At 40.5% G+C, this 18,572-nt stretch overlaps 1 protein-coding gene across 6 annotated transcripts in view; it reads right to left on the bottom strand.

Moving 5' to 3' along the window:
- RBM6 (RNA binding motif protein 6) overlaps nucleotides 1-18,572 on the bottom strand; it is an 82,282-nt gene extending 63,710 nt beyond the window's left edge. For 2 of the 6 annotated variants that reach the window (XM_084839588.1, XM_084839590.1), the window contains exons 1-6: nucleotides 18,524-18,572; nucleotides 13,302-13,380; nucleotides 11,034-11,131; nucleotides 2,395-3,712; nucleotides 1,847-1,936; nucleotides 522-591 (exon numbers count right to left, since the gene is read on the bottom strand). In XM_084839588.1, coding sequence (XP_084695714.1) covers nucleotides 522-591; nucleotides 1,847-1,936; nucleotides 2,395-3,712; nucleotides 11,034-11,077 — 1,522 coding nt within the window. In that variant the 5' untranslated portion in view covers nucleotides 11,078-11,131; nucleotides 13,302-13,380; nucleotides 18,524-18,572. Of the gene's footprint in view, nucleotides 1-521; nucleotides 592-1,846; nucleotides 1,937-2,394; nucleotides 3,935-5,457; nucleotides 5,538-11,033; nucleotides 11,132-13,301; nucleotides 13,381-18,523 lie in introns of those variants that run through there. The other 4 variants (XM_084839587.1, XM_084839589.1, XM_084839592.1 and 1 more) reach the window with 3 other exon arrangements.

Genomic DNA, 18,572 nt, shown 5'->3' with positions numbered 1-18,572 from the left:
AAACAAGCCATCCTCTGAAACAAGAAAAACCACCCAATATAGAAGTTTGGGAAACATCCATCAACCCATTTAGAGCTATCTGCATTTGATGTTGCTGAAAACAGATGCACCTCTATTTGCAAAGATGTTGTTAAAGGGCAACTATTTCAGGGCTAAGACAAAAACTCGCCCAATGAGAAGACTGAATAAAGAACACCCACTGGAAAACAAACCACTGTCAGCTCCTGAAGACTCCCTTAGAAAAGCTTTGTTTTGTCTTTCATAGGTGTCTAACCTCATGGCTAATGTCAAGCTAGCACAGGTGATTTACATCTGACTTGCCAAGCCTGTGCCTGAAGCCATCAATCCTGGAGAAGGCAAGAGGACAGACTAGATGACCCCGAAGTCATTTAAAAATCAGCAGTAACTAGGAAGTCAGCAAAGAAAGCTGTGGTTACAAGACAAGATGGGTCACCTGATACAAGCTTTTGGAAGTTTTAATGTATACCCACCCAACACAAAAAAATTGAAAAAATTCTCACCTGTAGTATAATCTTTTAGGCGCAGATTCTTCACTGGTGTCCCATCACATGCTTGGAAAGCATTAAGAATCTACAGAGGCAAACCAAGTGTCATGTTAAGTATCAAAACCTACATTATAACAAGTAACACTTCAACACAGTGTGAATGGAAATGAAAATTAAAAACCAGAAGAAGAGTATGTCTTCTTTCATGAATGTGATGAAATGGGCTCAGACCCATTAAAGTTTATGCCACAATAAATTTATTTATCTTTAAAGTGCCACCAGATTTGGGCGGGGTGGCAGTCAGGGGGATCCTGCTGCAACAGATTAACACAGCTATCCCTCTGGAATTAATTCCCTGGTTTTAGACTTTGGACTTTCAGTTCCATAATCCAAGTGTCATACTGCAACCAAAACTGAAACATACTCAAGCTATTTTGGTTTGCCTTTTTTAATATATTTTAAAATTCACTGAATTTACATTTACAACTCTTTAGATTAATAAACTCTCTGAGTGTCAAAAGAATATTTCTTTACAGTGAATTACTGCATCTCAGCATTCCTTGATGAAAACTGGATATCTTTAAGAATGCCCTTTGACACTAAGAATGCTAGAGGGTTTGTTTTTTTAAAATCGCGGCAACTGACAAGTCCGCCTTCATCTAACTTTGTGCTGCTGATCACATTGCTTAGAAGTCTCTAAAAAGTGAAAAAAAAATGAGAGCTTTTTTCTAATGAAGGTAAACAAACTTTTCTAGTTGCAAAGTAAATGCACTGCATGAATGTAAGCAGGGTCAGCAAGTAGTGGCCCTCCAGATATTTTGGCCTACAACTTCCATCAGCCTAAGCCATAGGCAATGTTGAGGGATTATGGGAGTTGAAGGCCAAAACATCTGGAGAGCCACAAGTTGGCCACTCCTGATTTAAAGCTACCCAAATAAGAGGAGTCAAAGTGACCACCAAAAAAGCTAGGAATCCTGTTCTGCTCTTATATCAGAACAAAATTAACACTTGTGATTCCTACTAGAGAGTTCTGGTACAAAACACAATGCAGGATGTATGTAATACTTTGTTCAATAACTTTGAAAGAGCAGATACTGGCAGTACAGCTGGACTCCTACCTCATATTAAAATGTGCTTTAGGTGAAAAGAATCAAAAATTGTCAAAGACCATGATTCATGCAAGCTCTGCAAAGCAGATTGACTACCACTACTACAGTGTTAGCATGTTGTCAAATAAAAGGGAAACATATCTATTTTAAAATATTTCCATGTCGAGAAAACTGTTCATATGGAATATCAAATATTGCTAGGTAAGTTTCAGGAGGGGAATAATTACTTACATCATCTTTCGTGGCCGTTTCAGGAACTCTTCCTAGTCGAATCAGCTTGCTTGGCTTTATATCTTTGAGGCAGGTCCTGTAATCCTGGTCCTTCAAGATAAGAATTAAGAGAACATTAAAGACAATAATGAAGCAGAGGAAATGTACAGCAACTCAAAACACAGAAAGTCGAAGGTGCTCCAGTTCATTAAAAACTTTGTAATATGATTTATGATCAATAAGTTAGCAGACTGGTTTTATAATTTAGTTCTAGAGATGATCAAACACAAAAAGATTTCAAGTAAGATTTATAAACTCTGTTAATCAGTAATGAGGAATGTCAGTTTCTAGGAAACAGAACAAAACCACAAGATTTGAGATAATTTGGACCTTAAGGACGATCACTATAATACTGCTTTGAAATACCATAACTAGTTTAAATACATTGGTGCTGATGTAATTAACAGACAAAGAATACATATGGCTTTTACTTAAAAAAAAAACAGTATCTTCTCCAAAACACTTTGTCAACATGCTTACAGGTACAAGCTTTCCAACCAGTCACATACCTGAAGATCTGGCTGAGAATCTTTAGAAGATTTTCCTTCTGCAAAAGACTTGCCATGTTCATAGTCAAACAGCTGACTTCCTGGCAGCCGATGATCTACATCCCGGTACTCAATGCCTCTGTAGTCTGTATCCTGCCGCCCAAGGAAATCCAGGTCACTTTTTTCCTTCAGTCCAAGACCAGATGATTCAGATACTTGCTGTTCACCCGCAGAAAGCTCCTGAGGGTTAACAAAGGCCTGAGGAGGCTTATCTTGGTCCTGAAGAGTGGGAGGAGGACCACGGCTATTTTGGAACTCTAGAGAAGATTCGGCCTCCAGATTCTGTCCTTGGGATTCTTCTTCTCTGGCTCCTGGCTCTGAATGCGGAAACTCCTCGTTTTGAATACCCAAGGAAGACCTCTCTCTAACAACATGTACAGCTTCTTCTATCTTGCATTCTCTATCTGTTAGAAGTACTGTAGATTGACTGTGCTGGAAATCCACAACATTTGGGTCCACCGAGGGCATCTCCCTATCTGCAAAATCCAGAGGCGGTGGCACATCCCTACTCCTAAAATCCTGATCAGCTTGGGATTTGGGCCTGTTTCTGAAATTTGAATGGGGTACATCCCTTTCTCTAAAGTCTAAGTCAGTTGTACCCATACCCCTCAAGTCTATATCAGGTAAATCTCTTTTCCTAAAATCTGAATATGGCTGCTCTCTGCCCCTGTAATCCTGTTCAGAGATGTCCCTTGCCCTAAAGTGTGGATGAGATCCATCTCTATTTCTGAAATCTAAATCAAATGTTCCCCTTGCACGAAAATCTGATGGGGCATCATCTCTGCCCCTGTAGTTCATAGTATGAGCTTCCCTATCCCTGTAGTTCATACGAAATGCATCCCTGTTCCTGTAATCCATAGGAGGAATGTCTCCTCCAGTATAGTCCATAGACTGCCCTTCCCTGTCCTGGAAATCTCCTGGATACATCTCCCTGCCTCTAAAGTCTGGAAGGAGTGGCACCCTGCCTCTGAAGTCCAAGTGTGAATCATCTCTACTCTGGAAGTCAGAAGGTGGGTAATCTCTGCCTCCAAAATCATGTAAATGGCCCTCCCCACCTCTGAAGTCGCTACGTGGTCCATCTCTACCTCCAAAGCTGAAAGAAGGTTCCTCTCTGTTGGCAAACTGAGGACTGAGGATGCCTGGGAGTCCCTGGATATCAAAAGGAAGTGATTCTCTGCCAGAGAAGTTGCCAGAGTGTCTTTCTTGAGCAAGACTATCAAGGGGAGGAGGAGAGTAATCCCTGTTCCACCCGGGAGCAAATCTTTCTTCTTGGCTCCCACTGTAGAAATAAAGACAGTGTTATTCATAATGTCCTTCGAGTTTGTAATCTACACATCAGCAAGTTCTTCTCTAAACTTTTTACAGAGCTGTTCAACAGTAAGATCCGCAGAAGACAATGATGTTTGGTAGTTTAAGAGGAGGTAGGATACGACAGACGTGAAAAGTAAACTTGCGTACTCCCATTTCACCATAATTCCCAGAAGAACTCAACATGGAATACCTGAAATATTAATGAGTTAATGAACGTAACAATCTACATAGTCTCACAGTACATGCAGCTGGGATGTTTAGAGAGTTCTGTTTAAGAAGCCACCACACTTGTCTTTCATACTTCTTCAAGCAGTGAATTCTCATTAAATCTGATTGTGCCACCATCTTCAAAGGAATTATCTCTTAGGTTCTCCCATCATTGTTTATGAAGGAATATTTCATGTAATTCATAGAAACTGATTAATAGACTGCATTAGCATATGTCAAAAACATAAATTACCAGTCACTGGTAGAGGAATGCTACATTAATCTCCAACAAAATCACTTACATTCTTGGATTTTTCAGAAATATGAAGAGAGACCTAAGCCAGAACAACACTGAGGTGTACGCATTCCTTTACTAATGAACACATTCTATCAGAAATGTATGTTCTGGCAAGTGGTCTGAAGAACCTTATTTTACCTTTAATATAAAGCCTCATCCTTAGGGCACTAGAAACTGAGTTATGATAAAGAACATGCTTATAAGATGCTGTTCAAACATAAACAAGGTCAGCACAGTTTTGAACTCTATTAACAAAATCAGAACTGCTACAGACCGAACTTTCCAGGGAACTAAACTTTCAACAGATAACCAACTATGCTTCAAATATGAGAACATAGCTTAAAATAGGACTCTACAGACATTTCCCTCCATGCATTTAGTGAAGACATGGAAGGGAGAGTTGGACTGTGTCCGCTAGCCCTACTCATGAGAGACACACATTTTGTACCACTTTCTTCCTCATAAGGGGTAGCAGTTTTCTTAGGTTACTAAATTACAACGTATGTCAAACAGGCCCAGGGAATTCTCTCTAAGGAACAACCTAGATGTAACAGCCCTGGCATGCATGATTCCCTCTCCATAAATAGCTGGCAGGGGAAGAACTGGATTGGGGCTGTAGCATGAGGGAGGACAGCATTAACCTTTTGTCCCTGCTATGCTCCTGGGGAGGCCCACACTGACTATTTATGTGGGAAAAAAACATATATGTCAGGGCTAAAGACTTGAAGGAATGTCATGTCTGGTTTGGCCTTGAGAGACACCCAGCTGGGTACATAGACAAGTAGGGTGTTTAAAAAAAACACACAGGAACACAGTTACTGTAGCTGTGAATTTCTTTTCCCTTAACAACAGTAAGGAATGTGATGGGCACCAGTTTAGATGGTTTAAAACCAGTTTAAAAGGGGACTGGGAAAATTCATGGAAGATAAGATTATCAATGGCTACTAGTCCTGATGGCTATATGCTACCTCCAGTATTTGAAGCAGCACTCCTATGTACACCACTTGTTGCTTGTGGTTTCCCATGGGCAGCTGGTTGGCTACTATGTGAACAGCAGGGCTGATAAAAATCAATGATTTAAAATATATATATATATATATTATTTTGGGGGGAAATAACCTGATCAGTCCTATTCTGCACTGCAGGTGGTGTAAAGAAGTGCATGCTCGCTTGCTCTCGCGCGCTCTTTCTCTCTCTCATGGCCTTACCTCTCTAAGTGCGAAGATAGAGAAGGTCCATGAATAGAGAATATGTGGAAATGGAGTAGATCTGAACAAGGAGGACCAGTCTGGATATAAATGCAAGAGACAGGGGAGGGGAATAGGAAGTGAAACCAAAAGTGGACAGAACATATTCATGCAGTCCTGACTCCTGAGGAAACTTCTGCTTCATGTATCCTCCACTGTGTATCTACCTTCTAATGAAACCGACATCTCTGAATATGTATTAAGGTTATATTAAACAATAATGTACTTCTACTAAAAAATTATGATTAAACAGAATCTTCCTCACTAGTGATTAAACTGTGATTTAAATCATTAAAATTGAGTCCTTCAGAGAAGCAATTTAAATCATGTTTTAAATCAATTTGATTTAAATCAGATCAACTCTGGTGAACAAATGCTGGGCTAGATGGACCTTGGTCTGATCCAGCATGGCTCTTCTTATATTCTTACGCTCTTATGAATGTCCTTCATTAGGGCAATAGCACGCCCTTCATATCAGAGAGCCATCCAATTATAGTAACACTGGATCATTCCCAAAGTTGTGTGAGTGGAGTTCCACTTGTGCAACGGGACTTCCCCTTCCTCTCTTCCCCATGCCCCTCCAAATCTTCTCCAGAAGGTCCCCCAACCTTCTGGTACAAATTTCAGGGGTGCATGGGGGAGGGAGAATCTGTTCTGCCAGATGAGCACCACTAATGCAGCTCATATTCTGCTACCATCTAGTCTACATTTTAGCTCTACCCCAGATTTGTCTCAGCATTTCTTAAAGCAACACTTTACAGGTAAGGATGGTAACAGAATCCACCTAAATCAGATTCTGCCCCAGATTTTGCAGTTCTGGATTAATGTAGTTGTCACAATGGGGTGAAACAACCAGTTTCCCCAAGCATCTACATTAGGGCTGGTGTTATCTAACATTCATAAAATATGGAGTCAGGGGGAAGCAGTGAGGCAACTAAATTGCAGGTGATAGATTATCCAAGATGGTAAAATCTAAAGCAGACTGAAGAATTACAGATGGATCTTTCCAAACTGGATGAATGAGCAACAAAACATCAGCAACAAAATAGCAACTGAAAGTCAATGTCTATTATTTTACAAGTTAGGTATCTCACTCTCTCACACACACACACGCTGATGATTCTGAATTGACTAAACAGATATGTTCTTGGAGTCATGGTAAACGGTTTACTAAATGCATCAACTCAGTGTACAACAACAGTGAAAGAGGCAAACTGAATCTTGGAAAGTAAGGGGCTGAAAATAAGACTACCATAATATTTTAACATAAATCTATGTTGTAGCCAAATTTGGAATACTGTGTACATTTCCAGTATCCCACCTCAAAAAAGATATTGCAAAGCTGGGAAAGGTGCAGGAAAGGGAAACCAAAACGATCATGCAGTTGGAGTACCTTCCCTACCTTCCCTGCAGGAAAAGGCTAAGTCAACTCTCTGGATTTTTTAGTTTAGAAAAATAGACAACTAAGAAAGATTGGGGGAACATGATGGAGACTTATAATATGGAGAGAATGGGCAGAGAAAGATTTCTTTCAATACTAGGAGTCAAGTTTACCTAATTAAATTGTTGGTTCAAGACAGACAAAGGAAAGTGCTTCTTCACAAACATAGCATAATTCATAGCCATAGGTGTCAGTCACTCATTTAGATCACTTTAGAAACACGAATTAGACCTATCCTCCATAAATTTATCTAAAAGCAACTTATTAACCACAACAGCTAAATGGACTCTCCTTTGTTAAAAGCAGTACAACTGTGAATACCAGATGTGATGGACATACAACAGGGAGGGCTGTTGCCCTGATGATCTGCTTGTAGGCTTTCCGGGGGCATCTAGCTAGTCACTGAGGAATAGGATGCTGAACTAAATGGATCCTTGATCTGATTTAGCAGGGCTCTTATGTTGTTAGACCTATTGCTGATTTTTAGGTGAGCCTGGAAAATAGGCACAAATAAGGATTTTTTTGTTGATTCTCTGTTTGCATGTGGAGTATGAATCCAATGGGTGACAGTTCATAAAATCAGAGTTGGAACGGACCTTTGTGATCATCTAGTCCAGCCCCCTGCTCAATGGAGGATCTAAAATGCAGGATGCAACTACAACATACCTGACAGATGGCCTTTCAGCCTCTGCTCAACTATCTACAGTGAATGACAGCCCGTCACCTACCAAGGCAGTCTGTTTCACTTTCGAACTGCTCTTACCATTCAGAAAGTTTGTCCTTATGTTTAGCCAAAATCTGCTTCCCTGCAATTTCCACTCACTGATTCTAGAACTATCCTCTGAAGCAATAAGATATGAGTCTGCTCCATCTTCATTACCATAATCAATCTGATCAATCCACAGATACTTCATGATTACCCTTCCAATGTATGAATTTCTTGGCCAGAATCCACAGAGACCTGCATGCATGCAGAGTGCTTTCCCTACACTTTATGAGTTGCTGCTCTAGAAGGCCCACACTGCATGATGCTGCAAGAAGTGGAGGCTGTTGCTAGGAGGAGAGAACTGGGACGCTCCATGAGTACATGCAGAACACTGTCTATGGAGTTTTGGATTCCTCTCCTTGGCTATAACTGCTTCCAGGTGTAAGATACCAACATTACTTTGAAAATGGCTTTCAAAAGTATAAGAGTCTGAAATAAAATGTTTAAATCACATTGAACCATGATCATAAAGCAAACAGAAGCAAAGAAAAAAGCTTACTTCTAACATCATTTCTTAGGGTTATAAAAATACAAATTCTCATGTTTAATGACGATATGACAGAAATAACCTTATTGCACCATTTAAAACCCTCAAAGCTATACCCATTATATATTTCATCAACATGTCATAACCACTAGACCCATTGTCCTTGCAATACTATGTGAACATAGGAAGCTGCCTTATATTGAGACCATTGGTCTATCTAGCGCAGTACTATCTACACCAGCCTTCCCCAACCTGGTGCCCTTGAGAGCCATACTGACTGGGGCTGATGGGAGCTGAAATCTAAAACAACTGAAGGGCATCAGGTGGGGGAAGGCTGGTCTACACTGATTAGCAGGGGCTCTCTCCGAGGTTTCAAAGTTTTCCCAGCCCTAACTAAAAATGCTGGGGTTTGAACTTGGGACCTTCTTCATGAAAAACATGTGTTCTACCAATGAGCTTTGGCCCATCTATACCACCTGTGACAAACAGAGAGTCATTTCTCCTATCATACCAAAACTATTCCTTAAAAGATTGACTACTGTGAACATATGTGTTTTAATAGCATAGGGACAGTCACTTGTGCAACTGCTTATTGTTTTTTTCATACTGGCTAGTAAATTACATTGTTAACCAAACTTGGATGAATAGACATCTGGTAGTTAGGACACTAAGCCCCATTAAGATCAAGACTAATGGCTTGCTTGAGGTTATCCAATCCTTGTGCGTGTTGACTGTACTATTCAGGTGTGCAGCAATTCTGAGTTTATTTTTTCAGCTTGCAGGTATATTACTTCTGTCTCAATCTGCAGAATCAAGCCTCAAACCTCATCATGTATCATCTGCACCTTCATCTAACGTGGCTGCCTTTAGCGAGCAGACTGCATAAATGAAGTGAGAGTACCTTTCTCTACTGCTAATGGTTGTACATTAATACTTAACTCTTTCAAGACTTCTCAAAACCTATGAATGTGGTCTCCGTCAGTGTCACTACCCTGTATTCAGACTCTTGCATTGACAGAGCATATGAATGCCTTCCATAATGATTTCAGGAGCTTTAAATCTCAAATGCTCCAAGACCCTTCAGTAAAACAAGGCATAAAATGCATAGTTCCAGTAACCCACAGCAAAACCCACAAGCATCAGGCTTATGTCCTGCACTAATGAACATGAGCATAAGGAGGATCAGTATTAAGAAGCCGACTGACAGGCATGCTGTGTCACTACATTCAGCAAACTCATCCAGATGAGGGAGCAGTGTCAAAATCAACTGTACTCTACATCATGCACCGAAAATGAAAGTATTTCTTCCATGACCATATGTAATACACTAACACCAAGTGGAAACTTATTTCTGGCAGATAGCTGCCAATACTTCACTCAACAGTTCCTTTAAGTATTTGGAAGACAAAAAAATAAACATCTTCATACCTCCAAAACATATACTAAGCTTGAAAACAAACCTATTCACTACCAGGCCAAGTTTAAGGTTTTAGTACTAGTGTACAAAACCCTAAACAACTTGGGACCTGAGAGTGCACCTTCTCCTTTATCAACCTGCCTGGTCACTGAGGTCATTGGAGGGCTTGCTCCTGGTGGTTCCACATGGACCTATGGCCCGACTGCAGTCCACCAGGAGAAGAGCCTTCAGCATGGCGGCCCCCTTTCTTTGAAATTCCCTGACCCTGGAGGTCAGGCAGGCACCAACACTGCATTGTTTCCGGCAGCTTATGAAAACAGCACTGTTCCAGGAGGTATTCCTTAACTGACCACTTACGGTTTTTATTTTTATTGTGTTTTATTAAAAAAACAAGTATAATTTTAATGTGGTTTTAATCTTTTTATTCTTTTATTGTTTTATTTCTTGTGTTCACCACTTTGAAATCTGTTCTAGATATAGAGCAGTATATAAATATTGCAAATAAATAAAATAAATTAAATCTGGAAGAGTCTCAAATATCTCCAGTTATGCAGTAAATATTGTACATTTCTCCCTTATATCTTTAAATGCATTTTTAAAAATTGCACCGAAGTCTAATCATACTTCTTTCAAAAAAGTATTTTCAAAACAGTGTTGACAAGAGGCATCTTGTCTTTGCCTTTCCCCTGGAAGCAATTACAGTAAAGGAACCATCCACAACATAGAGGGGCAGACACATTGAATATCTATTAACAAATCAGACCAGTGGGACCTGCAACAAAACACTGCAGTGTGGAGTGCTCCTGTTCAGGGTTCCAGCCACCCAACGATTCCTCTTCCAGCATATCCCATTCCATACCTCCTCCCTGCTTAGTGTCCTCACCCCCCACAAAGACAGTTTGTACTTCTGTAAACCTTTGAGATCCCCCCAAGTCTTCCCCCACTTGCGTATGGATGATGCCATTTTGGCCACATTAGGAGCAACACTCAGATAAATTAACTCACTATTGCTATATATAATACCACCGCAACAAAATGCTGCCATGTGGAATGTTCCTGTTCAGGGTTCTAGCCAGCCATGTCCTCTTTGTGGATACTCCATTCCATTCTGCCCTCCAGTTTCTGTTTGTAGGTTTGTAAGCTGGAACCCAAATAGGTTTCTAGCTAGCATATCAAAGACATATGGAACCAACAAAAACCCTTACTTATACCTATTTCTGAGGTACACCTCTCTTGTAATCAGGCTGTTTAGGACTCCTGAAGTAAAGAATTTATCAGACACTATTTTTGGTGCTGATGCATAACTACATCTACCTGACATGTCCAGCCTTATCCTCAATAACCTATATGAAGCAAAACTGTTCTGTCATTTGTTTATTTGGCACAAGTATCACTACAAAAATACTTTTCATGTTAATACACTTACCGGAAAGGACCCATTCTGTTGGCTGGTCGAGAGTTTCCCCACATTTTGTCTGCGATGGACAATGATAAAATGAGTTTTTTGTTGCGGAACTGCAGAATCTGTGAGATAAAAAATATGACAAAAGTCAAATAAGTTAAAATCCATTAACCAGAAGTATGCTATCTTTTCAATCAGCAGACATCACCCATTACCATTTTTTAAAAGCCTTGACTGCAATCTGAGCTTGCAAGGCGTGATTCAAATGTTCACAAGGAAGCTACTCTGTAGCAAAGCAGCATGTGCCTCCATCAGGAAGCTGAACCTCACTATTCTAAATTTTAAAAATCAGTTGCCAGTACTGGTCAGCTTAAAAGGCCCTATGCATCACTGGGGAAACTGAATCAACACAACCAGAACACTACACCTGGGTCCTGCATCAAACCATCCAAGGCCACAGTGAACATTGCACATCTAATTCCAGGTAGCTAACTCGATCAGAACAACACAGGGCCACTGTGGTATTTACGCCAATTTAAACTACAGTATCAAGAAACACACCCAAACACGGGCCATACCAGCATATACAAAAACAAAACCAACAACTGCTACTTATTATGTGACCATTCTATTATGTATTATAATAATATTATATCAGAAGAGGCAAGTCACAGAGACAGGATAGAGGCACAGAGAAAGAAAGGAGGGAGCCTCAACAAAATACACATTACACAGCATACAGATGACCCCTTAATTAATCTCTGTTAAACACTTCAACACATCTGGCATACCTGCAGTTCAGAACTACTTCCAGTCCACTCTAATCACCTACCACAACAAAATAATTTGTCAGTAACTGTTTTGCCCAAAACACTGGCAAGCTATTTTTTATTCTGGATACTGATAAATGTCCAGTGGAACTCCACCCCAGGGTGCCTTAGAAACCCTATAAACTTTTAACCTGTAACTTCATCTTGATTTAAGTTGGTGTACAAGATGTTCAAGGTGAAAGACGAAGGATCAGAATTACCACTACTAATCAGAAAGGAACCCACATAAAACTAGTTGTTACATCTTACTTTGTACAGAAGAACTATGCGATTAAATAATATAACCCAGGAAATGGGCAACCTTGTGGCTGGAACTACACAACACCCTATTTAACTGGTCTGTTTCCAGGATTTTGATCTCTAAAACATTCTGGCCCATTCAAAAACACATCGGCCTCTCCACACACAAAAAGACAGCTTTTAAGTCTTGATCATAGTAGCCTTGTACTTAAGCACTAGCCTCAGAGCCATAGGCAAGAAGGAATTCCACATAGGTGAATAAATGGAATCCTATGTGAGTACATGGAATCCTCCACACCCAGCACAGAAACACATTAGGCTGCTGCAGGAGGGACTACCCCTCTTCTGCCAAACTCCAGGAGCTAGTAAAAATGTTGCTGGCCAGTAACTTGTGAACTTATTTATATGGCTGTACTAGAGCATAATTAAAGGTAACATGGAAAAATTTGGTGTGTTATTATTTATCTGATATTGTCCCATAAAAATATCTAACTGACTAAACTACTAACATAACATCTATATAGACATTACTTTTTATGTGGGAGGAAAGCAGCAGGTAAACATGATAATCTAGTAAACTAAGTACTAAGGGAAAAAAAATTGCCGAGTTCTAGATATCTTGATCATAAGTGCACAGAAACAAAACTGTACTTAGCTATACCTTTATTTTCTATGCTCATAAGATATCTACATAAGGGTTAGCTTTTAAAGCTAATGACCTGGATTGTACGTAGTGACAACCCAGGGGACAGGTTGAATTGTTGTTACGTGCGAACCCTGCACTATGGTTTACCTATGGGCTGTTGACCATGGACTTTCCAGAGTTCACAACCCAACAACAAACCATGGGTTCTCTTCCTGTGTTGTTTGTGATTAACAACCCATAGTTGAATCATAGTGCAGGGGTTGCAAGTAACAACCCATAATCAACCCATACACAGGGTTGTTGTTATGTATGAACCAGGCCAATGTGTATATCAGCACAGTAGAGGCTTAGGGTGCAGCAGATTGCCAACATAAGAAACCTAGTAACAGGTTGCAGACAACCCCTTCTTTGTGTCCCATTTCCAAGACAAATTCTGTGTCTCATCTCTAGCCTGTGAATAGTTTGTGCAGTAAGAATACCACACCTCAAACAGCCTTATACTTGCACTGATTTGAGGAGCAAGTATCACAATGGAAGAAATAACTGCATGCTATCTGAACAATAAGCAATTATTACATTTTCTGATGATAGCAAACAACGTTGTCTTTTGCACCGATGTCCTTCTACGGTTTACACAAGACAAGCAGGATAGTCTCTGCATAAGAATACAAGGATAAAAGTCAGACATTAGAAATGGCAACATAGAGAAAGTAGTAGGTATTTCAGTCCAAGGGCGTTCCATTTTTGCCCTTAAGGTCACTGTAACCAAGTAAAACAAAATGTTTAAGTTGCAGACAGAGTACAAGGCTCCTGAACTGGAATTCGCTGACAGATTACACAATTTCTTCTTTTCAGTCATGGCAAAACAGAGACACTCCTCCCCCCCATTATGTTTCATACCCAGTTTCCACATGCACAGCACAAAGGGAGAACAACAACAAAAAACTATATGGTAACAGATGCAACCAGGAATACAGAACACAGAGAAAGAACAAAGCATAAACTGAGCAAGGAAAACACCAATAACAGACAAGGAGCTAAAAAGTCCACTTCTTTCTTACTGTGCAATATTTTGAAATGTCACAACACTGCATAGTCCCAAAGGCCTGTCTCCGATTTGCCCAAAACTAATAACTGAGATCAACACATGTTTATGGTACTTATATTCAGTGATGCATGATGGAAATGTTTCCAGTGCTTTATTTTTCCATGGAAAATATTTCAATTCATAAGTTTATTAGTAACAATGAATGGGTGTCAATTGCAAATACAGTATTAGGCAAGCTGGGCAGTTTCAAAGTAAAGTGTTTCGGGTGATTATCCCTAGCTATTACATATATGTCACTGAAATACATACGTTTCAGTGTGAAATGCACAGTTCTTTGGGTTGCTAAAATTAATCAGTACAGCCTTCCCCAACTTGGTGCCCACCAGATGCGTTAAGATTACAACTCCCTGAATGGGGGATACAGAGAGTTCCAGTCCTATCCAACACATCTGGAGGCAAAGGCTGAATTAGTGTATCAACAGTTTTCAGTACTTTATTTTTTCTTAAAATTAAATTAAATTTCAATCAAATGGTACAAGTATTCCAAGAAAGATTTCTACATAATGTAACACTTAAATCAAACTAATGTAACATTTAAATTAAATGTGTACTTTAATTTTTCCCCTCCAACATTTCAGGTCAAATTCTTGTGTTGTATCAGGACAAAAAAATAAGCATTACTTTTTTAGGTTGTTTACTAAATACAAGTAAACATGCTAAATTAAATCACTCTCTAAAGCAGAGGTGGGGAACCCTGGGCCAATATCCAACCCGCCCGAGGTCCCACTCTGGCCTTCCAGGGCCCCCAGGTAGTCATGCCCCGTTCCCTTGGTCCCACCCCCTTCCCCCCCTACGACCAATCATTTGGTGGATTCCCAGATTTTGTGCAAGTTTTCCTCACATTCTAGAAGGTTGAAATATCTCTCCTAAGGCTTAGTTACTGGGAGAAAGAGCTTTAAGCTACAATATACTGGGTTGGGGGGGGTTGTACTTCAGCCCTACCCCTTTTGCCTTCAGTCCTCCTCCTCCTCTGAAACTGTATTTGGCCCTCAGGCTGAAAGAGGTTCCCCACCCCTGCTCTACAGCATCAGAAGATTTTCTGATGCGAACTGAATTGTTTGCAATGCAAATGACCCTATGCAAATTAACCTAATTTTAATGAAATGAAATTTAATTTAATTTTAAGAAAAAATAAAGTACTGAAAACTGTTGCTACATTGGAATTTTTCTGGGTTTTTTCCCCAAGCAAATTAACCTAATTTGCATAGGAAAAAAACCCAGAAAAATTCCAATTAAAGGTTTGCAGAAAACTCACATCACTGCATATATTTCATTCTGCTTGAGAAAGCCAAGAGCAGCAAACATGGAGCTCCTTGATCAGGAGCACATCTCCTTAGCTTCACTAAGGTCTTTTGGTCAGTAGGAAAATCATTCCAGAAATGGATATTCTGAAAAGCCAGGTTGCGCCTGTGGCCAGAAGTACTTTTGCACAGCTTCAGCTAGTGCATCAACTATAGTCTTCCTTGGAGAAGGCGGATCTGGCTACTGTCACACATGATCTGAGTACATCTAGGTTGGGCTACTGCAATATGCTCTATATTGGGCTGCCTTTGAAAAATGTTCAGAAAGCTGGTATAGGCAGTTATTATCAGGAGGCTGCTATTGAGAGCATATTACTCCAATACTGTTCAATCTGATTTAGCTCCTTGTTTGTTTCTAAGCCCACCCCAAAGATCTAGTCATTAAAGTTGCATGGTTTGGATCAAGGATATCTAACGGACCAATTGCTCTCACAGGATTCTGCCCATCCACTGAGATCATCAGGGGAGGCTCTGCTTGATGTCCAGCCAGCATCTGAGATTAAATTGATGGGTGCATAGAAGACGACCTTATTGATAATACTGCCCAGCAGGTGGAACTATATATTCCCTGGAAGGCCCACCCGCCCCACTCTCCTCTCAATCTTTAGAAAGGCTATGAACACAATCTTTTGTTAATTTTTTAATGTCTACTGATTCCCTGATTAAATATACACACACACACACACACATATGAAGCAATCCTATGCGGATTGACGGTTGCCTCCAAGCCTGGGGGCGACCACCTATCCAGTGCACGGTGGGAGGAGTGGTGAGGAGCAGATCTTCTCCCCACTCCCGCCACCCTGCTTTTGCAGCTAGACAGCCGATTTTGGCTGTCTAGCCACAGGACCTCGGAGCATGCAAAGGGGCGGCAGGACAACGGATAGGATGTGTTGTACCAGCACTTTCAACCTCCCCATTTCCCCCACTCTGCGCTGCTCTTCCTACAAAGTGGTGCTGGAGGGGATGGAAGTTGGTGCTCCAGGAACCATCCTATCCTATGGCCATCTAGCCACTAACTAGTGGCCATTGGATTATGCCCTTAATTTTTCTTTTTTTCTATTTTTGAAAGAAATATACAACACTCAATGTTTGATAAATATAGGTATGTAAACATGCACATAAACTTATAAATGCATTAAGAAATTAAATATGTGATATTTCTAGAAGTATGTGCCCTATTTTGCCAAAATTCAATGTGATCTGCTTTTAAAATTTTAATGAAATACAATTTTAATCAACCAATGTTTGATAAATACATTGATGTCCTAATTTGAGTGTTCCTCAATGTTGCTGTCTTGTAATAATCAATGTTCATTTTTAACATGGTTGTTTTATTTTGTGGAGGATTGTTTTGTTTTGGTTTTTACTGAGTAAATTTTACTTTATTGCTCAAGGACACAGGGGTGGGGCTTGTGTGGCTGCAGACCAGCAAATAAATTCAGGAATAAATATATATATATAGGTACTCCCAGACCAGTGAATGTTCAAAAAGGGGTAGTTTTATATAATTTTACTATGCACAACCTCTACTTTAAACAACAATATGCTCTATACCCATTAATATATATTTCCAGGTATTCACTAAATGTAAAGGAAAAATGCCACTCAGCTTTATTTCACATTTGCACGTATACTTGTTCCAATAAACTAAGGACTAGATAAAAGGTTATTCTGGGTACATGTATAAACAAAATTAGCCAGCGATGCAAAAAATAAAAATAAAAATCAGCACATGAACATTTGACTTTGGCCCATTTGTCCTGCTGTTTCTCTGCTCTGTATAACTAATTCCCCCTTCCATTTTGTACCTCTCCTCCAATATGGTCCTCTGACTATAGGGTGTCATTCACTATGCTCTCTGCAGCACCATCACACTATTAGAACTGAAAGGGCTTTGTTTTTTTTTAAATACCTAGTCCCACTGCATTTGCTCTATTACTAAGAACTATAGCTGTTACCTTATTAGGGAATTCTAAGTTAATTAGATTCAAACAAGTATGATTAATTAAGCCTATATAAATGAGCAAAGAACAAGTTTTGAAAGACAAAGCATTTTTTTTTTAGATGTGCACATGTGCTGCAGCACACACTGTCTTAGAAAAGGCATTCTGTCCTAGGAGACAAGGGAAGGCAGAATTCCTCTTCTAAGATACCAAATGCTCTGCAGTTTTGGTAAGTAGCTATTTAAAATAGTGGGCATTTAAAAAAAAAAGTTTTCCCATTTTTAGTTTGTTAGAGCAGTTTAAGGGCACAATCCTATGCATGGTTAGACAGAGGAAAAAGGCCTACAACTCCCAGCATGCCCCAGCCTGCATTGCTGTCTGGGGCATGCTGGGAGTTGTAGGCCTTTTCCCTGTCTAAACATGCATAGGATTGCACCCTTAAATGATGAAACATTGCAGCCCCATTAAGATCATTTAAGTTTAATAGTTTTAGCTTCCTCCATAGTTATTTACACAGTGATATATTTCTGGAGTCAGGATGTCTGTTTCCGTTTTTTGTACCATTCGTTTCAATTACCCTCCTGGGTCAGAAACCTGCAGCATACTCCCTGGTGGAATTGAACAACACAGGAAACCATCTCATGCGAAGTCAGACCAGTGGTGCACCATCTAACCCACTCCCGTAGAGTGGCAGCGACTCCCCAAGGTGTCAGGCTAAAAGATCTTCGACAACGCTGTTGACTGAAGTTACTAGGCACAGAGGCATGAAAGATGCACTCTGTATCTTTGCTGTTTTAAATCTGTATTTTAAACTCCTGCACCGCTGCTAGGTTTTATTGTGGTTGTATTGTTATATTGTGGTTTTAATGTTCTGAATATTTTAAATTGTTTTATTGTGTGTTGCTTGGATTTAATTTTTGTGAACCGCCCAGAGAGCTTCGGCTATTGGGCGGTATAGAAATGAAATAAATAAAATAAATAAATTCACCCCACCTAACACTAGCAGCAGAACTGAGATAGAGCATCTTCGCCTTCCACAAGCAACCGCTCCCGTTATGCATGTCTGTGGGTGAGCACCGCTGTAACCCACCTGCCTGCGGCCCCCGCCAGCACAAGAGGAGAGGAAAAAAGAGCCCAGAGGCACCACCCGCCTCTAATTCCCCTCACCCAAATACACTCCCAGCAGGCGCCGCAAACCGCGGAGGCGTAGGAGTCTCCAAGACACCCGCAAGAGCCCCCTCTCCCCACCACCCAGCCCCGCCGTGGCCCTGTCAGCGTTTCCCGCGTGTCGCATCGCCTCCCTCGAACGGACAGAGAAGAAAACGCCCAGGGCAGAAAGGGTCTGGGCACAGGCGCGCACTACGGCGGAACAAGCCCCCCGCAACAAGACGGGCGAGAGGGAAGATATGACGGTACGCATTTATAATTTTAAAAAATACCCACCACAGACAGTCAGGACACCGCCGCTCCGGGCCTCCAGCGAAGCCGCAGC

This window comes from Heloderma suspectum, chromosome 2, assembly GCF_057233095.1.
Source record: "Heloderma suspectum isolate Gila_16-S chromosome 2, 16-S_ref, whole genome shotgun sequence".
NCBI classification, from domain to species: domain Eukaryota; kingdom Metazoa; phylum Chordata; class Lepidosauria; order Squamata; family Helodermatidae; genus Heloderma; species Heloderma suspectum.
Note: the sequence above shows the minus strand (reverse complement) of the source record. Positions and strands in the feature narration are given on the sequence as shown.